General features: G+C 43.8%; 1 protein-coding gene across 1 annotated transcript in view; it reads left to right on the top strand.

Moving 5' to 3' along the window:
- Nucleotides 1-1,093: 1,093 nt before the first annotated feature.
- The window catches only part of cat (catalase), a 48,981-nt gene continuing 30,987 nt past the window's right edge, over nt 1,094-19,087 (top strand). The window contains exons 1-2 of the mRNA XM_078548863.1: nt 1,094-1,238; nt 6,876-7,047. Of these exons, the coding sequence (XP_078404989.1) occupies nt 1,173-1,238; nt 6,876-7,047 (238 nt within the window). The 5' untranslated portion in view covers nt 1,094-1,172. The remainder of the gene's footprint in view (nt 1,239-6,875; nt 7,048-19,087) is intronic.

Genomic DNA, 19,087 nt, shown 5'->3' with positions numbered 1-19,087 from the left:
TAGGTCTAGAATTGCATCTCCTCTAGTTGGGTTTGTCACCAATTGGTTGAAAAAATTCTCCTGGACACACTGAATGAATTTTTCTCCCTCAGTGCCCCTTATATTGTTTGAATCCCAGTTGATATTAGGATAGTTGAAGTCTCCTACTATTATTGCCCTCTTGTTCTTACAAGCAGAAATTTGCCTTTGTTCTTCTATCTCCCTTTCACTATTTGGGGGTCTGTAGTATACTCTCAGTGGTGTGACTGCCCCTTTTTTATTTCTAAACTCAATCCATAAAGCCTCGTTTGTTGACCCATTTAGTATATCATCCCTTCTCACAACTGGAATTGATCCTTTAACCATTAATGCTACCCACCCCCCTCCTTTTTTATCTCCTACTCAATCATGTCTGAAGTCTCTATAACCAGGGATATTAAGCTGTCAGTTTTGTCCCTTCTTTAGCCAGGTCTCCGTTATAGCAATGACATCCTGCTGCCATGTATCTACCTGTGCCCTTAATTCATCTGCCTTGTTTGTAATACCCCTTGCATTGAGGTATAAACAGTTTAACCCTGTCAATTTCCCTTGCTGGACACTTCTTAAACTTTGCTTCTCCTGTAACTCCATGTCTATCACAACGTCCCTAGCTAATATTCTACCTCCATTTTTCTGATCTGAATCTGACCTATCTGATCCTACTCCTGGGATCCCATCCCCCTGCCACACTAGTTTAAATACTCCCCAACAGAACTAGCAAAAGCCTCCACAATGACACTGCTCCCAGCTCTGCCTGGGTGCAGCCTGTCTGGTTTGTACAGGTCCCACCTTCCCCAGAACCGGTCCCAGTGTCTCAAGAATCTGAATCCCTCCCGACTGCACCCTGAGGGAGAAAAGGGTCTGATAGAATTAGAGAGTGGGAGGAGGCTTGTGTGAACTAGAACAGAGTAATTAGGGTAAATGGCCTTTGCGCTGCAGGCTCAAATAGTTGTTGGCGTGCAGCTGGGGAGGTGTCAATCACCCATGACGCGCGGGGGGGGGGGGGGGGGGGGCGGTATTACGTTTGAATGACATCTTTGTGATCCAATAAGAGTCGGGTGTGCGTGTGGGCGGGGCCTGGAGGCGAGGATTTAGGTCGTGGGGAGAGGGCGAGCGGGACTCAGGGACGGAGCAACACTCAGAGACGCGGGAAGATGGCCGAGACCAGGGATCCAGCCAGAGACCAGTTAAAGCAATGGCAAGAATCAAGAGCCGACAAGGTGAGGGGGTGGTCGGCGCTCACAGGGTTGAGGGAGCAGAGGGGACCCGCTCCCACAGCCGGGGGGGAGGTGCTGGAGACTCAATCCTATTTACTTAACGCTTTCGGACTTTCAGCCCCCTGGAGGGATTTCACTCTCTGTGGGGGTTTTTTTCGTGATAATGCTACTTAACACGCTGTTTGTTATGTTGATAACATAGAAGAGGTAGCAGGGCAATGCATTTGGACTGGTGACTTGGGGTTTAAAGACTAACAGTGCCCCAGTTATCCCCCCCCCCCCCCCACCCTGTGCATTTACTGCAACACGAGCTCAAAGGTTTCTTTCAATAGAAGCTGCATTGATTTAATCTGAGGTTCCAGGCACAATTTTGGAATTTGTTGTAACTATTATAATCAGAACAGATTATTCACACCATCCGTTTGCTGTGTTTACATCTTGCATTAGGTCCAATCCAAAGTGTCGTTGACTAAAACGTGTTTGCATTAGGAACGCTGACTGATTGTTGTTGTTTTTTGCAGGCCCTAATTATGAGTTCTGTTTTGAACTGAGTGAATGCTGTTGTCTTGAGTTTCTGGCTGTGTATGTGTGCATGTTTGTGTCTGACTGTCAATTCAGCGGATCCAACTTAAGTTTCAGTCCACAGGGGATAGTAAAAGCTGAGCAAACTCCAGTATGAATAGGGTGTGTCACTTTGTAGGTGTCCCTGGAGGATCCATCCTTATTCCCATGTCTGTTTTCTTGTCTATATGCTGCCTCTTGCACAAGAACATAAGAAATAGGAGCTACAGTAACCCATTTCGTTCTTAGAACTTAAAATCATGGCTGATCATCTACCTCTGGCCCACCTACCTGCACTATCCCCATAATCAGTAATTCCCTTCATACTCAAAAATCTGTTGACTTCTGCCTTGAATATATACAATGACTGAGCACCCACAGTTTTATAGAGAATTCCAAAGATTCACAAACCTTTAAGGAAATTTCTCCTGTCTCCTCGTAAATGGCTGACCCCCTTATTCTGAAATTGTGGCTCTGTGTTTTAGATTCCCCGGCCAGGGAAAATGTTTTCTCAGTATCTACCCTGCCAAGCCCCTTAAGAGTTTTATGGGCAGAATTTTTTCCTCGGCAGGCGTGTGCCCGAACCGAATGAGTGTAAAATAGTGCATGACAACGTTGGGTGAGAGTCCTGACATCACGCACTCTTGTGATATTTGGCTTGGTGGGTGTGTGCGTGAGGCAACAGTGTGCCTGCCAAGTAAGCAACCTATTAAAGCTCTTAATCAATCAATTAATTAAATCAAATTTTTAGCTGCTCATCCATTCATTCGGTTGACAGGCGGGTGAATAGGCTAAGTGACCTTTGCATTTTTTGCGAAACCTCATCCACAGGTGGGGTGAGGTTTCGACCAGTGATTTTAAAAACATGATAACTTTTAAAACTCTTTCCTTAGTTTTCAATTCTTTATTTGTAATGTTTAAAAAAACCTTTAGCTCCCTGAGGCAGCTCTGTGCCTTCAGGAAGCTTTCACTGAGCGCAGCCCTGCGCATGTGCACACTTCAGCGCTCGTGCTCCTCGCTGAGGCTCTGAGTGCGACTTTCACGCTGGCTGGCTGTTAATTGTGCAGCCTGCGTGAAATTGCGGTCAGGGCCCGATTGCGGCCGATTTCATGGCTGTTCCTGGGCTCGTCCAACCGATGAGGTAAAAATCCTGCCCTGCGTTTCAATTAGATGACCTCTCATTCCGTTGTTAAACTCCTCTTAGGGCAAACCCTTCACTTCCTCTGTCCTTCCTTTGTCAAGAAGACCAAAACTGCACACACTACTCCAGCTGTGATCTCACTTATAGCCTGTACGTATGTAGTAACACTTCTGTACTCTTGTACCCCAATCCCTTTGTAATGAAAGCTAACACACCATTTGTCTCTGGGAAACATCTCTGGAGTGTTTGGAAGCCTGTGAATGGCTCACCATCTGACTAATTTTGAAAATTCAGATTTTAATGTTATGAAAGAAGTGAACACTGATGCACAGAAAAAGACCTGCTGCTCCATCCAGCCTTAATCAACCTTCAAATCAAAATTGGAGCAGTAAATTGGGCCTCAAAAGATCGACTCATCAGTCAGTTAAAGGCCACAAAGCTAATCAGAGATTTCATAGTGGAGGATATTTATTAAAGGCAAGTGAACACGTTTCAAGTGTTAGTTTTTGTGTTGAGGGAAGCAAAAGAGAAATGTTTGTAGACATTTTAAGGAGGAAAAGTAAATCTCCTAACAACTCTAAATAGGCAGTTAGTATGAGCATTGTACATTTACCTGTTTGGTGTTCAGTAAATTTGTATAGTCTGAAATACAGTCTGATGTTTATTCTGCATCTGTAGTTAAGTAGATAAATCATGGGGCAAACCATTTGTTCAGTGAAGTGACCAATAGTGTAGTGACTTCTCTTCAGCCCCTCTGTCGCAATACTTTTCACTTGATATTGGCAGGCCAAGGAACATCATGAACTACACAAAGTCCATCTACAGTAGAGGCTGATGTTAAAGAACCAGAGGAAAGTACCAAAGATTAAAAAAAAATCCACACATGTAAAACATCCCTAAAATCCTTACTTGCAAGATCACCAATTCTATAATTTTTCATTCAGGTTTTCTGATTATTGGATAATAGACCATTTTAAACTTTTCCTATTGGATCCTTTGTCTCCAAATCATGAAAGGCAAAGTGTCATACTGTAAATAAGGTTAATGTAGTGCATGAGTCAACGCCATTTAGAACAAGCATTTAAAGTGTTTAATCCAAGCCTGCAGTTCAGGATATTCTTTGAACTTCTCAATTGAATATATCTGCTTCAATATCTGTTCCTAACAGTAAAGGTTTGGTTTGGAACTGCCTGAAGTACCCAGTGATCCAGATACTTTCCAAAAATATACCGTAAATATATTTTCAGGTGGCTGAAGGGGTAGTTTAAAGAATGCTTGAATTATCTCCCACCACAATGGATCAGTCATTGCCAATTGACTTCTTAAATGGGATATTTTTCACCATGTTTACTGTGTTGTTGCGTAGAAAAAAATATCAACATGGGTCTCTGTCCAGCAGACTGGCTGGCGATTGATATTTGTTTCCATTGCATGATACAAAATAATTTATTTTTTGATTCCATTATGTTGAGTAGGAGCAAGTTGAAAGGACAGTAATGAAAATAGAAGCATTGTACGCGATAATCCTAAATATTCATACATCTAGTAACAGTTTTTTAAATGTCTTGTTTAGAAAGGCTGAAGTTAACTAGGGTAGTAGGAACTTACATCTTTCGTGTCTTTTTACATCAGAGGAAGCTTGTTGATCAAATGAAGGCCCTTTTGTTTTAAGCAGAATATGGCAGCATTGGTTTCACCCTGGAGGAATGTAAACAATTGTGTCCTTCAGGGGTCAGTGTTGAGAACATTTTGTATATCTGTTTAAAAAAATGTTTAGCTGCAATTTAATGTGGAGAAATTAGGTGAAACATTTTGGGCAGAAGGAGTGGAAACTTATATTTAAAGGGGAAAACTTTAAGCAGAGCAAAATATTTAGGAATTCAGATATGCAGATATCTAAAAATGAGAGGCCAAGTTGGCAAAGCTTTTTTAAAAAAAAAATTAGCTTCCTAATTATAAATAATAGGATTGTATGTACAAGAGCAAAAGAGTAATGTTAAAATATATACTGTACAACAAAGTACTGAAGACAAGAGACTGTAACCTATTTTTTGGGGAACAAAGCCTAGGATACTTCTTAAGGTTGAAGTGTTATATTGGGAGTGTGGAACTTTATGTGGAAGAAGATACATTCCCAGTAATCTTGATGAATTTATAAAGAGAACAAACTGCAGAAATTTAAAAAAAATGTTGCAAATATATAGTTTGGTTGAAATTTGCAGATGAAAAGAGTTTTTGAGATGAGGAAAGTTCTTGGACCTAAAATGATAATCTCTCTTGCATTTATTTGTAGATCCTGAGTTACCTGTATTTTTCCAGCATTTTCTGTTCTTGACAAGTTGTAGTTTATTTAAGTGGGAGGCAGCAATAAGTGCACTGGAAAAATTGAGCCTTAATGTTATAGAGTAGGTTTGGGTCACTGTAGGGTGGTCGCTGGATCATATTTCAGTGGTGAATATGTTTAGTGTCAGATTGGATGTAGGGAAGAAAGGAAGAGGAGTTCACCCATGTGTGAAAACCGACAATGTACTTTCAGATTATGTTGCTGAGCAGCAACTTGTAAGTGATGAGGGGCGACACCCTGGGGATTACCATGACCAGAAACTGAACTGGACTAGCCATATAAATACGGTGGCTACAAGAGCAGGTCAGAGGCTAGGAATTGTGACAAGTAACCCACCTCCTGACTCCCCAAAGCCTGTCCACCATTTACAAGCCACAAATCAGGAGTGTGATGGAATACACACCACTTGCCTGGATGAGTGCAGCTCCCACAACACTCAAGAAGCTTGACACCATCCAGGACAAAGCAGTCTGCTTGATTGGCACCACATCCACAAACATTCACTCCCTACATCACAGCACATAGTAGCAGCAGTGTGTACCATCTACAAGATGCGCTGCAGGAATTCACCAGGCTCCTGAGACAGCACCTTCCAAACCCATGACCACTACCACCTAGAAGGACAAGGGCAGCAGATACATTGGAACACCACCGCCTGGAAATTCCCCTCCAAGTCACTCACCATCCTGACTTGGAAATATATTGCTGTTCCTTCACTGTTGCTGGGTCAAAATCCTGAAACTCCCTCCCTAACAGCACTGTGGATGTACGTACACCACATGGTCCGCAGTGGTTCGAGAAGGCAGCTCACCACCACATCCTCAAGGGCGACTAGGGATGGGCAATAAAATGCTGGCCTAGCCAGCGAAGTCCACATCCCATGAATGAATTTTTTTTTAAAAAAAGGATAGAGCCTTGGAATGCGCATAAGTTACACGGAGGTATGGGAAGAGAAATCATTGATGTAAATGCACCGTCCTTGTTGTGGCTGGCCAGAACCATAGGATAGCAGGATGACGGAGGTAGTTTGTGGAGATGAAGTTTCAATGGAGGATTCGTTAATTGACACAGTGCTGGCAGGATAAGGAGGGAGGATGAATTATAGTCACGTGTACTGCATTTGGCCAGTTCAGTCTCAGTGTCATTAGTGGAAGTGAAGTCAGATTTGGAGGGCCCGAAATAGAATGTTACTGGAGCTGAAATATGTTCTGGTATTTAGACCAAGAAGATTGGAGGTGTAACAATTTAAAACAGGCAAGGCAACAAATCTAGAACTATGCAAACACAATTGTGGTCAAAAGATTTTTTAGCCCATGTTTACATCTGGTAACTGGAGATTTGAGGCATTTGTTTTGGACCAACCAACTGAGAAACAGAAAAGGGAGCAACCTACTGGACCAGATGGTTCAAACCTTGCGTGCCTGGAGTTGGATGTTAAATGAAGGTTTTTTCCAGGAAATTTGACTGCCCAGAAAAAGAGAATTGCGTGAGTTGGTAGTTGCCGTAATTTTTGCTGTACCTTCAATGGCTTAAGGCTTATTATAATGGCTTGTGTCCCTTCATGAGTTTTGTAACTTTCAAATCATTTCTTTAGAATGTAGATACCTTGACCACCGGAGCCGGCCAACCTGTTGGTGACAAGCTAAATGTCATTACGGCAGGGCCTCGGGGGCCACTATTTATTCAGGATTCCGTGTTTATTGATGAGATGGCGCACTTCGACCGGGAAAGGATCCCTGAGCGTGTTGTACATGCAAAGGGGGCAGGTGAGTTTAAAGTTGACTAATGAATTACCTTCGTCATTTGTAAAATGGAGGTTGCAACTTTAGGCTCTTCAGTAAAACTGTGTCCCACCCACAGTTGACTGTCAATCTTACTATAATTCAGATATGTTGAGTATCAGGAGGACATTTAGCAATAGGAATTTATAAAATAACTCCCATTAGGAAATGCTCAAGGTCAGTCTTTAGAAAATTGTTATCACTGACTCCATCAATCCCCTTATTAAGAGATATATGCAGTGTTTTAATGATGGGTTTGCACCATCTTGAGCAATAGTATTCATCATGCATCACAAGATGTGCCATGGAATTCCAGGAGTTGCTTGAATTTGCTTATCTTTTCCCACTGAGCATCCTTAATTCTTTTGTTCGGTTTCCAAATAGCCAATAATTTCCTCCAGAGGTGAGTGCTGTCCCTTTTTTTTTTGTTTAGTGACTCTAGTCTGCTCACCGTTGAGGGCATTTGTTAAATGTGACTTCAATCCTCTCCTCCCCTAAATAACCAAAGAGGAATAATGTGACTTACCACCACCTTCTCGAGGGCAGTTGGGGATGGGCACCAAATGACGCCCATATCTCATAAAAGAATAAAAAAAATTCAATTGAACTTTCTGAAAGTGGGATTTCAAGAAAACTGCAAACTAGTTGAGCAAAGGGATGATTTCCTTTCTAGGCATGTCTTTTTGTGATGAAATGGTTTGTGAATTTTTTTCTTTAATGTGGCTAGCCAATCGTGATGGCCATGATTTCATTGAGCATTTGTTTTGTGTTCAACAATTACTCCCAAGTAACAGTACCAGTTGAATGTGACCAAAGATGTTCAGTTTGGACATCCTCCATTTTTCCAACAGTCACAAAGTAGTTGGGCATGGTAATGCATTGGTTATGGGCTTTGGACCATAGGCCAAGAGTTCAATTTCCACCATAGCAACTTGTGAAATTGAATTCAGTAAATCGGGTAACTTATGTACTGGCATCAGAACAGAGAGGATTCTGTTAAACTTGGTTTGTAAAAACTGGTTTCATTAATGTCTTTCAAGAAGAACATTCCAGTCTTTTACCATATAGCTGGGCAGTTGCTAGCAAAAGGCTCACCACAAATGCCACCATCCTCTCAGGGCAATTAGGGATGGACTGTAAGTGTGATCTTGTAAGTTTCAACATCTTGAAGACAAAACAAAAAAAAAATGGATAAAACTGACAAGAAATCCTGGTTCAGATCCATGATGCCAGGTTTCTATTCATTAAAAGTTGTGTCCAATGTTATGATGTTTGAAGGCTGCCTGATGTGTCTGCTGGCTCATGGGTGTATCCAGGAAAGTGAGGGGGAATTTGCACATGCATTGTCCTGTTGTCTACAGTGCCGTGATACTGATTCAGCTACCTGCCTATGTAAAATGACCGTCCATGGTTGCTGGGGCTGTGCTGCTCATTGAAGTAGCTTTAAGAAAATTATTGGAATATTTGGTGGCTATTATTGCACTGTTTTTCTGTCAGAATCAGATTATGAAAGGTAATACTCACTTCTCTGGCAGCCATGGAAATGTCTTATACCATCAAATAATTTAATCCAAGAAGAGATATCTCCATGTGGATTTTGGGTGATCAAGGCTGCCTTTGACTCATGATACTTGTGTGCTGTGGGAGGAAACAGTTGAGCAAAGGACTCTCCTATCAGAGGAAATATTTTCTCTCCATCTACCCTATCTACTTCATTAATCATCATAACCTCCATTAGATCACTCCTTAAGGGGCTCAGTGTTTGGGGCATTGCTCACAGGGTACATCATCCTAAACTCAGCTTGACACCAACATTTATAAACCATTTACTGAACTCAGGGCTTCATAAAGGAAAGTTGCCCCCCCCCCCCCCCCCCCCCAACCAACCACCACCCAATGCTGGCATTCTCTCGTCAGCCTGTCTTCCCAACCCAACCTTTTCAGCCAAATCTTTATATATTTCTCCTTTTCAGATATATCTTGCTCTCTTTGAAATGTAGCTTTAGTCTGCACTCCAGGCATCACATCTGGTGAAGCATCCCATGGACTTAAGCCTTCAGTTTGAGAACCTTCTTCCTTGCTCCCTATTGTTTCTTCCAACTTGGTTTCCATTCCCTAGTTCCCCACCGGCCCATCATAGAACCAATTTTTCAAAACTTGCTCACAGTAAGTTCTCCAAGTTTAACTTTCCACTTTCCTGCTTTCCCCCCCTCTCACTGCCTCTTTCGCTCACCATGTTGCTATTGCTGTTCCCAGCTCTCTGTGAAATGCTGGTCACCAAGCTCAATCTCCAGACCAGTAGACCCCTTCTCTGCCGTACACTCCTATTCCCTAATTCTTCAGTTTCTCTCTTCCCCAAAGTCCTCCATATTTTGAGACCCCTCCACTCCTGTCCCCCATCAATTTTGGAACCCCTCAAGAGTTCTGACACTCCATGATTCCCAAGCCTCTTGATTCCTAAGTCTGCAGCCCTCTGACTTCTGTCCATACTGTTATAGCTCTCTGTGGTGGTGGTTGGGTGAGACTACTGAGCCTGAGGCTTTAACAGCAGTCAGCGATGTCAGTGTGGGAGGGGTGGAACAGTGGACTACTGCAGGAAATTTAAGTTTCCTGATCTTCTGGGCTGCTAGAAACAGACCTCTAAAGAAGCACCCCTGATTCCAGGAACCTCCTGGTCATTCTAGAAGTGTTAGGAACCCAAATTGTAAGCGATATTAATCTTCGGATAAGTTAAACAGAGACCTCAGGAGTTCAAGTGGAGCTGTAGGACAGATGGTAGCATTGATAACCTGACATTGATAACCCCCCCAACCCATATACCCCGACTCCCTCAGTCAAATATCTGTCCAACTCGGCCTTGAACATATTCAATGATCCAGCCTTTACTGCTCTCTGGGGAAGAGAATTCCCCAGTCTTAAATGAGAGTCCCCTAATTTTTAAACTGTTCCCTGGTTCTGGAGTCCACAGACAAGGAGAAACATCTCTCATCATCCACCCTGTCAAGTCCCCTCAGAATCTTGTGTTTCAATAAGATCACCTCGCATTCTTCCAAACTCTAGTGAATACAGGCCCAACCTGCTCAACCTTTCCTCATAAGACAGTCCCTTCATCCCAGGAATCAGCCTAGTGAACCTTCTCTAAACTGCTTCCTATCTATCCTTAAGTAAGGAGACCAAAACTGTGCTCAGTACCCCAAGTGCAGTCTCACCTATGCCCTGCATAGTTGTAGCAAGACTTCCCTACTTTTATATTCCATTCCCATTGCAATAAATGCCAACATTCCACATTCCTAATCACTTGCTGTACCTGCATACTAAAGTTTCATGATTCATATACAGGACACCGTACCCCTCTGTACCACAGAGTTCCGCAATATCTCACCATTTAAATAGTTCTTTTCCATTTTTACAGGAAGAATAGAAAATTTCACATTTTCCACATTTACTCCATCTGCCAAATTTTTGCCCACCCCCTTAACCTATCTAAATCCCTTTGTAGACTTTTTCCTCTCTTGACAACTTACTTACTTTCCTACCTATCTTTGTGTCATCAGCAAATTTAGCTACTGTACATTCAATTCCTTCATCCCAGTCACTGATAAGAGATTGTTAATAGTTGAGGCCTCAGCACTGATCCCTGTGATACTCCACGCTTGCCAACCTGAAAAAGACTCATTTATCCCTACTGTCTGCTTCCTGTTAGCTAACCAATCCTCTATCCATGCTAATGTTACCCCCTACACCATGAGCTCTTATTTTATGCAGTAACCTTTGATGTGGCACCTTGTTGAATGCCTTTTGGAAATTTAAGTACACCACATTTACAGGTTCCCCTTTCCCTTTATCCATGTTGCTTGTTACTTTCTCAAAGAACTCTAATAAATTAATCAAACATTACTTCCCTTTCACAAAACCCTGTTGACTCTGCCTGATTGCATTAATACTTTCTAAATGTCCTGCTATTACTGTCTTAATAACGGATTCTCGCATGTTCTGTATGACATGTTATGCTAACTGGCTTATAGTTTCCTGCTTTCTGTATCCCCCTTTGTTGAATAAAGGTGTTACATTTGTGATTTTCCAATCTGCTGGGACCTTTGCAGAATCTAAGGCATTTTGGAAAATTACAACCAATGTATCTACTACCTCTGTAGCACTTCTTTTAAGGCCCGAGAATGTAAGGCATCAGGTCCCAGGGGATTTGTCCAGTGGTGTAGAGGGAAATTTTGAAGTACAGGAGCTCTAAGAAAATGTGTTGGCCGTATCATTTCTAAATCTGTTATTACGTTGTTTTCCTATGTATTAATCATTTGAGTCCCAAAACATCAGTAAAACTATGCTTTTTAAGTGAAAAATATTAGTGCAAGTAGGCATTTTATTTGGAATCAATATTTTGATATTTTAAATCATTAGCCTTCAGCAAAGTTAGAATTTCATTACGCAATAGTTTAATTATTTAATTCAAGCCTATTAAAAACATAAATTACAGAAAACTACTTACAGGATATAGAATAATACTGGGTAAATAGAATTAAGATACCGATCAGCCATAATTTAACGGAATGGCAGAACAAGCTTAAGGGACTGAATGGCCAACTCTTGTTCCTATCTAGATATCGGTGATTGGAGCTTGGCACATGTGTGCAAGCATTCATGCATCAAGCTCTTTCTCCAGTCACTTCGAACTAGTCCAGGTCTCAAAGAATTATTAGTCAACTAAATTAATGGCCCGCATAGTACCTCCTATTTTCTACAGCATTTGAGGTTAAATGTTATCAGGTCCAGCAACCCCATCAATCTTCAGTGCCTCAAAGCAAGCTAAAGCCATTTATGCATTTACATTTAAGGAGTCAATATCTAAAGTATTTGTACCTACCACTGTATCACCTTCAGTCATGAAAATAAGTACAAAATATACATTTAACATTTTGGCCATATTCTATTCAATCCTAACCATTGTGCTAAACCTTTCAAAGGACATATGTGGCTTTTCTGGCCTCTAACAGAACTTATAAAGCTTTACCATGGGAATGTCACCTGATCAGTCGTTTTTTCCAATGCGTTTTTGGTGTTCAATTGTGGCTTTAGTCAAGTTCAGCTGTATCTGATACCTAAACATGCAATCTTGCCATGGTTTTATACTTCTGTGAAATATTTATTTTTGAGGCTACTTTCCCTATGTACCTTCATGAAGACGTTTAGATTTCAACTTAGCACATACACTCCTATTTATGAAAAGGACATATTTAAATAATCTTATGTTTCTTCCCTATTTCTCATTTCCATCAACCAGCACATCCCAATCTCCACTTCTGAAACTTTTCTTTATTCCTGAAAATTGAGACCATTCTTACAGCGGGCACCAAGTTGTCTGCAGTAGTAATCTTCACAACCAAATGAAAGCTGATGATACACTGACTATTGAAATGAATTGAGGGGTTGTTAGGACATAGAATGTTCCCACCAGGAACAGCGGCAGGAATAGAATCCATCATGTGTTTCATTCCTGAAATAAGAGTATGGGAATAGGACAATGTGGATAGTTCTTGCCTAGAGCTCTATAGTTACAACGATGGGCCAAGTGGCTTCCTTCTGGGCTGTGAAATTCTACAGTTCCAACAAGGAAATTGGGTATCATCTCAGGAGTACTGCTAAAGATTAAATTCATTACTTCCAAACATGTTGAGAAAGGACGAAATTCTTGCCTGCACCCACAACACACTTTTCCCTGCCATCCTATCTATTGAATAAGGCAACGCACCCTAACTTCTGACCAATTATCATCGTTTTGTAATGTATGTAGCCTTTTTGTTTTGGGTATTGTGGTTATGCTTCAAATAGGATAAAGCAAGTGATTGACAAAACTTCTGAGGCTAGAGAAACCTCTATATTCCTAAAGAATTTGGCTTTAAATGACCCAAGTCTTGATCCTTACAAAATGCATATCAGGTTGGGAAGCCTGAAGAGATCCCAGCCCTGGTGCTGAGATTCTATAATGGAGGCCATTGCCTGATTCGCTCCTGCTTGTGGAAGGAAGAAAGGATGTTAATTGAAAAGCAGAATAGATTGTTCTATCAGAGGGAATGCAGGCTTGAGGTGGACTGATAGCCTTGCCTCAGTGCTGGGTTGAGGAATTTACCTGCAGAATGTATTTCTCTTTCCCAATGACCTGGTGGCGCACTCCTGTTCGCCACATTCTGCTGCGATGGCGGCTGCCCCTTTAACCAATTGCATCACAATGTCAGGTGGCGCCTCCCTGGGTGGAGGCTGCTGCCAGGACTAGCTCACTCCTGAAGTGGGGGGCCATTTTCCTGGATACAAACGGGTTTTCTATGCACGCACACGCATACTTGCTCCTGCGTGCACACACTCACTCTCCTGCTCCCATGCACGTGCTGCTCCCGGCATGCACCCACACCTGGGTGCGCAGCCCCCCACCTCAACATACACGCAGACACACAGCAGTCAGCCTCTTCCTCCCATGCGCCCGCTCCGGACCTGGGGCTCCGCTCCGCAGCATCGCACCCCGGAGCAACGCAGCCAGCCTCTTCCCCTGGGCAACGGACTTCGCAGCCAGCTTCTCCTCCTTGGGACCCCGGCATTCCACTCCCCCGCACTCTGCTCCCCAGACCCTGATTGGAGGTGCTGGAGCGCCACTCTAGTGCGCTCTGGCTGTACTGCACCACTGGACCTGTTGAGCCTTCAGTTCTAATATTTTTCTTAGTACCTTTTCCCTAGTGATTGTGATTTTTTTTAAGTTCCTCTCTCTCTTTTACCTTTTGATTTTCAAGCATTTTGGGAATTTTTTGTGTCCTCTACAGTGAAGACAGATAACAAAATACTTGTTTAATGCTTCTGTCATTTCCTTGCTCCCCATTTGTATTTCCCCAGTCTCACCCTAAGGGACCAATACTCACTTTAGTTAACTTCTAGAAACTCTTACTATGTTTTTGTATTTCCATCTAGCTTCCTTTAAAAATCTAATTTCTCCCTCCTTATTTTTTAGCCATTCTTTGCTAGTTTCTAACATCTGTCCAATTTTCTGACCTACTACTAATTTTCACAGTAACATACGATTTTCTTTCAAGTTGATATTAACTTTAACTTCCTTAGTTAGCCGTGGATGGTGCATCCTTATCGTAGTCTTTCTTTCTTAATGCAATATACCTTTGCTGAAAGTTATGAAATATCATCTTCAATGTCTGCCACTGCTCTACGCTCCCACCTTTTAACCAATTTTCCCAGTTCACTTTAGCCAACTCAGTCTTTGTACTCTTGTATTTGCCTTTGTTTAAGTTTAAGATACTGGTCTTAGACCCCCCCACTTCTACCATGTTATCATTTCTGTTGCCGAGAGGCAGCCTTTTACATTGAGATCATTAATTTATTGTGCCTCATTGCACATTACCAAGTCTAAAATAGCCTGCTCCCTCGTTGGCACTAGAAGGTACTGTTCTAAGAAATTGTTCCGAATAGACTCTGAACCAATATTTCAGGCTACCTTTGCCAATCTGATTTGTCCAATGTGCATGAAGATTAAAATCACCCTTTTTTTGTTCATTCTCGGGATGTGGGCTTTGCTGGCTGGGCCAGCTATTATTGTCCATCCCTAGTTGCCCTTGAGAAGGTGATGGTGAGCGGCCTTCTTGAACCGCTTCAGTCTATGTGGTGTAGCCACATGGCTGTTAGGATGGGAGTTCCAGGAATTTGACCCAACTACAGTGAAGGAACGGCGATTATATTTTCAAATCTGGATGGTGAGTGACTTGGAGGGGAACTTCCAGGTGGTGGTGTTCCCATCTGTCTGCTGCCCTTGTCATTCTAGATGGTAGTGGTCATGGTTTTGGAAGGTGCTGCCCAAGGAGCCTTGGTGAGTTCCTGCAATGCATTTTGTAGATGGTACACACTGCTGCCACTGTGTGTCAGTGGTGGGGGAGTGAATGTTTGTGGATGTGGTGCCAATAAAACTGGCTGCTTTGCCCTGGACGGTGTCCAGCTTCTTGAGTGTTGTTGGAGCTGCACTCATCCAGGGAAGCGGGGACTATACCATCACACTTTTGACGTGCCTTGTAGATGGTGGACAGGCTTTGGGGAGTCAGGAGGTGAGTTACTCATTGCACAATCCCTAGCCTCTGATCTGATTTTGTAGCCACAGCATTTATATGGCTAGTCCAGTTTAGTTTCTGGTCAACGGTAGCCCCCAGGATGTTGATAATGGAGGATCCAGTGATGGTAATGCCATTGAACATCATGGGGTGATAGTTAGATTCTCTCTTGTTGGAGATAGTCATTGCCTGGCACTTGTGTGGTGCGAATGTTACTGCCACTTGTCAGCCCAAGCCTGGTCATTGTCCAGGTCTTGCTGCATTCGAACATGGACTGCTTTAAGTATCTGAGGAGTTGCGAATGGTGCTGAACATTGTGCAATCATCAGCGAACATCCCCACTTCAGACCTTATAATGGAAGGAAGGTTGCTAATGAAGTAGCTAAAAAATGGTTTGGCCAAAGTGGCCTGCAGGAGTTCCTCAGGGTAATGTCCTGGAGATGAGACGATTTACCTCGAAAATCTACAATCAAGTTGCTTTGTGCTAGGTATGACTCCAACCAGTGGCGAGTTTTCCCCCTGATTCTCATTGACTCCAGTTTTGCTAGTGCTCCTTGATGCCACACTCGGTCAAATGCGGCCTTGATGTCAAGGGCAGTCACTGCCACCTCACCTCTGGAGTTCAACTCTTCTGTCCTTGTTTGAACCAAGACTGTAATGAGGTCAGGAGCTGAGTGGCCTTGGCAGAACCCAAACTGGGTGTCAGTGAGCAGGTTATTGCTAAGCAAGTGCCGCTTGATAGCACTATTGATGACCCCTTCCATTACTTTACTGATGATTGAGAATAGACTGATGGGGTTGGATTTGTCCTGCTTTTTGTGTACAGGACATAGCTGGGCAATTTTCCACATAGCCAGGTAGATGCCAGTGTTGTAGCTGTACTGGAACAGCTTGGCTAGGAGCGCAACAAGTTTTGGAGCACAAGTTTTCAGTTCTATTGCCCGAACATTGTCAAGGCCCATAGCCTTTGCAGTATCCAGTGCCTTCAGCCGTTTCTTGATAATCACTTGGAGTGAATCGAATTGGCTGAAGTCTGGCATCTGTGATGCTGGGGACCTCCGGAGGAGGCCAAGATGGATCATCCACTTGGCACTCCTGGCTGAAGATTGTAGCAAATGCTTCAGTCTTATCTTTAGTGCTGATATGCTGGGCTCTTCCATCATTGAGGATGGGGATATTTGTGGAGCAGCTCCCTCCAGTGAACTGTTTAATTGTCCACCACCATTCATGACTGCAGAGCCTAGATCTGATCCATCGGTTGTGGAATCACTTAGTTCTGCCTATCACTTGCTGCTTATGCTGTTTGGCATGGAAGTAGTTCTGTGCTAAAGCTTCACCAGGTTGACACCACATTTTTACATATGCCTGATGCTGCTCCTGGCATGCTCTCCTGCACTCTTCATTGAACCAGGGTTGATCCCCTGGCTTGATGGTAAGGGTAGTGTTTGGGATATGTTGGACCATGAGGTTGCAGATTGTGTTCGAGTACAATTATGCTGCTGATGGCCCACAGTGCCTCATGGATGCCCAGTCTTGAGTTGCTAGATCTGTTCAAAACCCATCCCATTTAGCATGGTGGTAGTGCCACACAACACAGTGAAGAGGTGGAACTTCATCTCCACAATGACTGTGCAGTGGTCACTCTTGCCGATACTGTCGTGGCCAGATGCATCTGTGGAAGGCAGGTTGGTGAGGATGAGGTGAAGTATGCTTTTCCCTCGGTGTTCTCACCACCACCTGTATACCCAGTTTGGCAGCTCTGTCCTTTAGGACTCGGCCAGCTCGTTCAGTAGTGGATAAAAACAAAAAACTACTGTGGATGCTGGAAATCCAAAACAAAAACAGAATTACCTGGAAAAACTCAGCAGGTCTGGCAGCATCGGCTGAGAAGAAAAGATTTGACGTTTCGAGTCCTCATGACCCTTCAACAGAACTGAGTAAAATTAGGAGAGGGGTGAAATATAAGCTGGTTTAAGGTTGGGTGGGGGGGTGGTGGGGGGAGAGGAGAGAGAAGTTGTGGGTTGGGGGGTGGTTGTAGGGACAAGCAAGCAGTGATAGGAGCAGATAATCAAAAGATGTCACAGGCAAAGGAACAAAGGTGTTAAAGGTGGTGATATTATCTAAGAGAATGTGCTAATTAAGAATGGATGGCAGGACACTCAAGGTACAGCTCTAGTGGGGGTGGGGTGGAAAGACTGACAGGGCATTACAGGTATAGATTTAAAAATAATGGAAATAGATGGGAAAAGAAAAATCTATATAAATTATTGGAAAAAACAAAAGGGAGGGGGAAGAAACGGGATGGGGATGGAGGAGGGAGTTCAAGATCTAAAGTTGTTGAATTCAATATTCAGTCCGGAAGGCTGTAAAGTGCCTAGTCGGAAGATGAGGTGCTGTTCCTCCAGTTTGCATTGGGCTTCACTGGAACAATGCAGCAAGCCAAGGACAGACATGTGGGCAAGAGAGCAGGGTGGTGTATTAAAATGGCAAGCGACAGGGAGGTTTGGGTCTTTCTTGCAGACAGACCGCAGGTGTTCTGCAAAGCGGTCACCCAGTTTGCGTTTGGTCTCTCCAATGTAGAGGAGACCGCATTGGGAGCAACGAATGCAGTAGACGTAAGTTAGGGGAAATGCAAGTGAAATGCTGCTTCACTTGAAAGGAGTGTTTGGGCCCTTGGACGGTGAGGAGAGAGGAAGTGAAGGGGCAGGTGTTGCATCTTCTGCGTGGGCATGGGGAGGTGCCATAGGTGGGGGTTGAGGAGTAGGGGGTGATAGAGGAGTGGACCAGGGTGTCCCGGAGGGAATGATCCCTATGGAATGCCGCCAGGGGGGGTGAAGGGAAGATGTGTTTGGTGGTGGCATCATGCTGGAGTTGGCGGAAATGGCAGAGGATGATCCTTTGAATGCGGAGGCTGGTGGGGTGATAAGTGAGGACAAGGGGGACCCTATCATGTTTCTGGGAGGGAGGAGAAGGCGTGAGGGCGGATGCGCGGGAGATGGGCCGGACACGGTTGAGGGCCCTGTCAACGACCGTGGGTGGAAAACCTCGGTTAAGGAAGAAGGAGGACATGTCAGAGGAACTGTTTTTGAAGGTAGCATCAACCGTGTCCGGCCCATCTCCCGCGCATCCGCCCTCACGCCTTCTCCTCCCTCCCAGAAACATGATAGGGTCCCCCTTGTCCTCACTTATCACCCCACCAGCCTCCGCATTCAAAGGATCATCCTCTGCCATTTCCGCCAACTCCAGCTTGATGCCACCACCAAACACATCTTCCCTTCACCCCCCCGGCGGCATTCCATAGGGATCGTTCCCTCCGGGACACCCTGGTCCACTCCTCCATCACCCCCTACTCCTCAACCCCCACCTATGGCACCTCCCCATGCCCACGCAGAAGATGCAACACTTGCCCCTTCACTTCCTCTCTCCTCACCATCCAAGGGCCCAAACACTCCTTTCAAGTGAAGCAGCATTTCACTTGCATTTCCCCTAACTTAGTCTACTGCATTCGTTGCTCCCAATGCGGTCTCCTCTACATTGGAGAGACCAAACGTAAACTGGGTGACCGCTTTGCAGAACACCTGCGGTCTGTCTGCAAGAAAGACCCAAACCTCCCTGTCGCTTGACATTTTAACACACCACCCTGCTCTCTTGCCCACATGTCTGTCCTTGGCTTGCTGCATTGTTCCAGTGAAGCCCAATGCAAACTGGAGGAACAGCACCTCATCTTCCGACAAGGCACTTTACAGCCTTCCGGACTGAATATTGAATTCAACAACTTTAGATCTTGAACTCCCTCCTCCATCCCCATCCCCTTTCCGTTTCTTCCCCCTCCCTTTTGTTTTTTCCAATAATTTATATAGATTTTTCTTTTCCCACCTATTTCCATTATTTTTAAATCTATACCTGTAATGCCCTGTCAG

The sequence above is a fragment of the Cetorhinus maximus genome, chromosome 9 (assembly GCF_964194155.1).
Source record: "Cetorhinus maximus chromosome 9, sCetMax3.hap1.1, whole genome shotgun sequence".
In the NCBI taxonomy this organism is placed as follows: Eukaryota; Metazoa; Chordata; class Chondrichthyes; order Lamniformes; family Cetorhinidae; genus Cetorhinus; species Cetorhinus maximus.
Note: the sequence above shows the minus strand (reverse complement) of the source record. Positions and strands in the feature narration are given on the sequence as shown.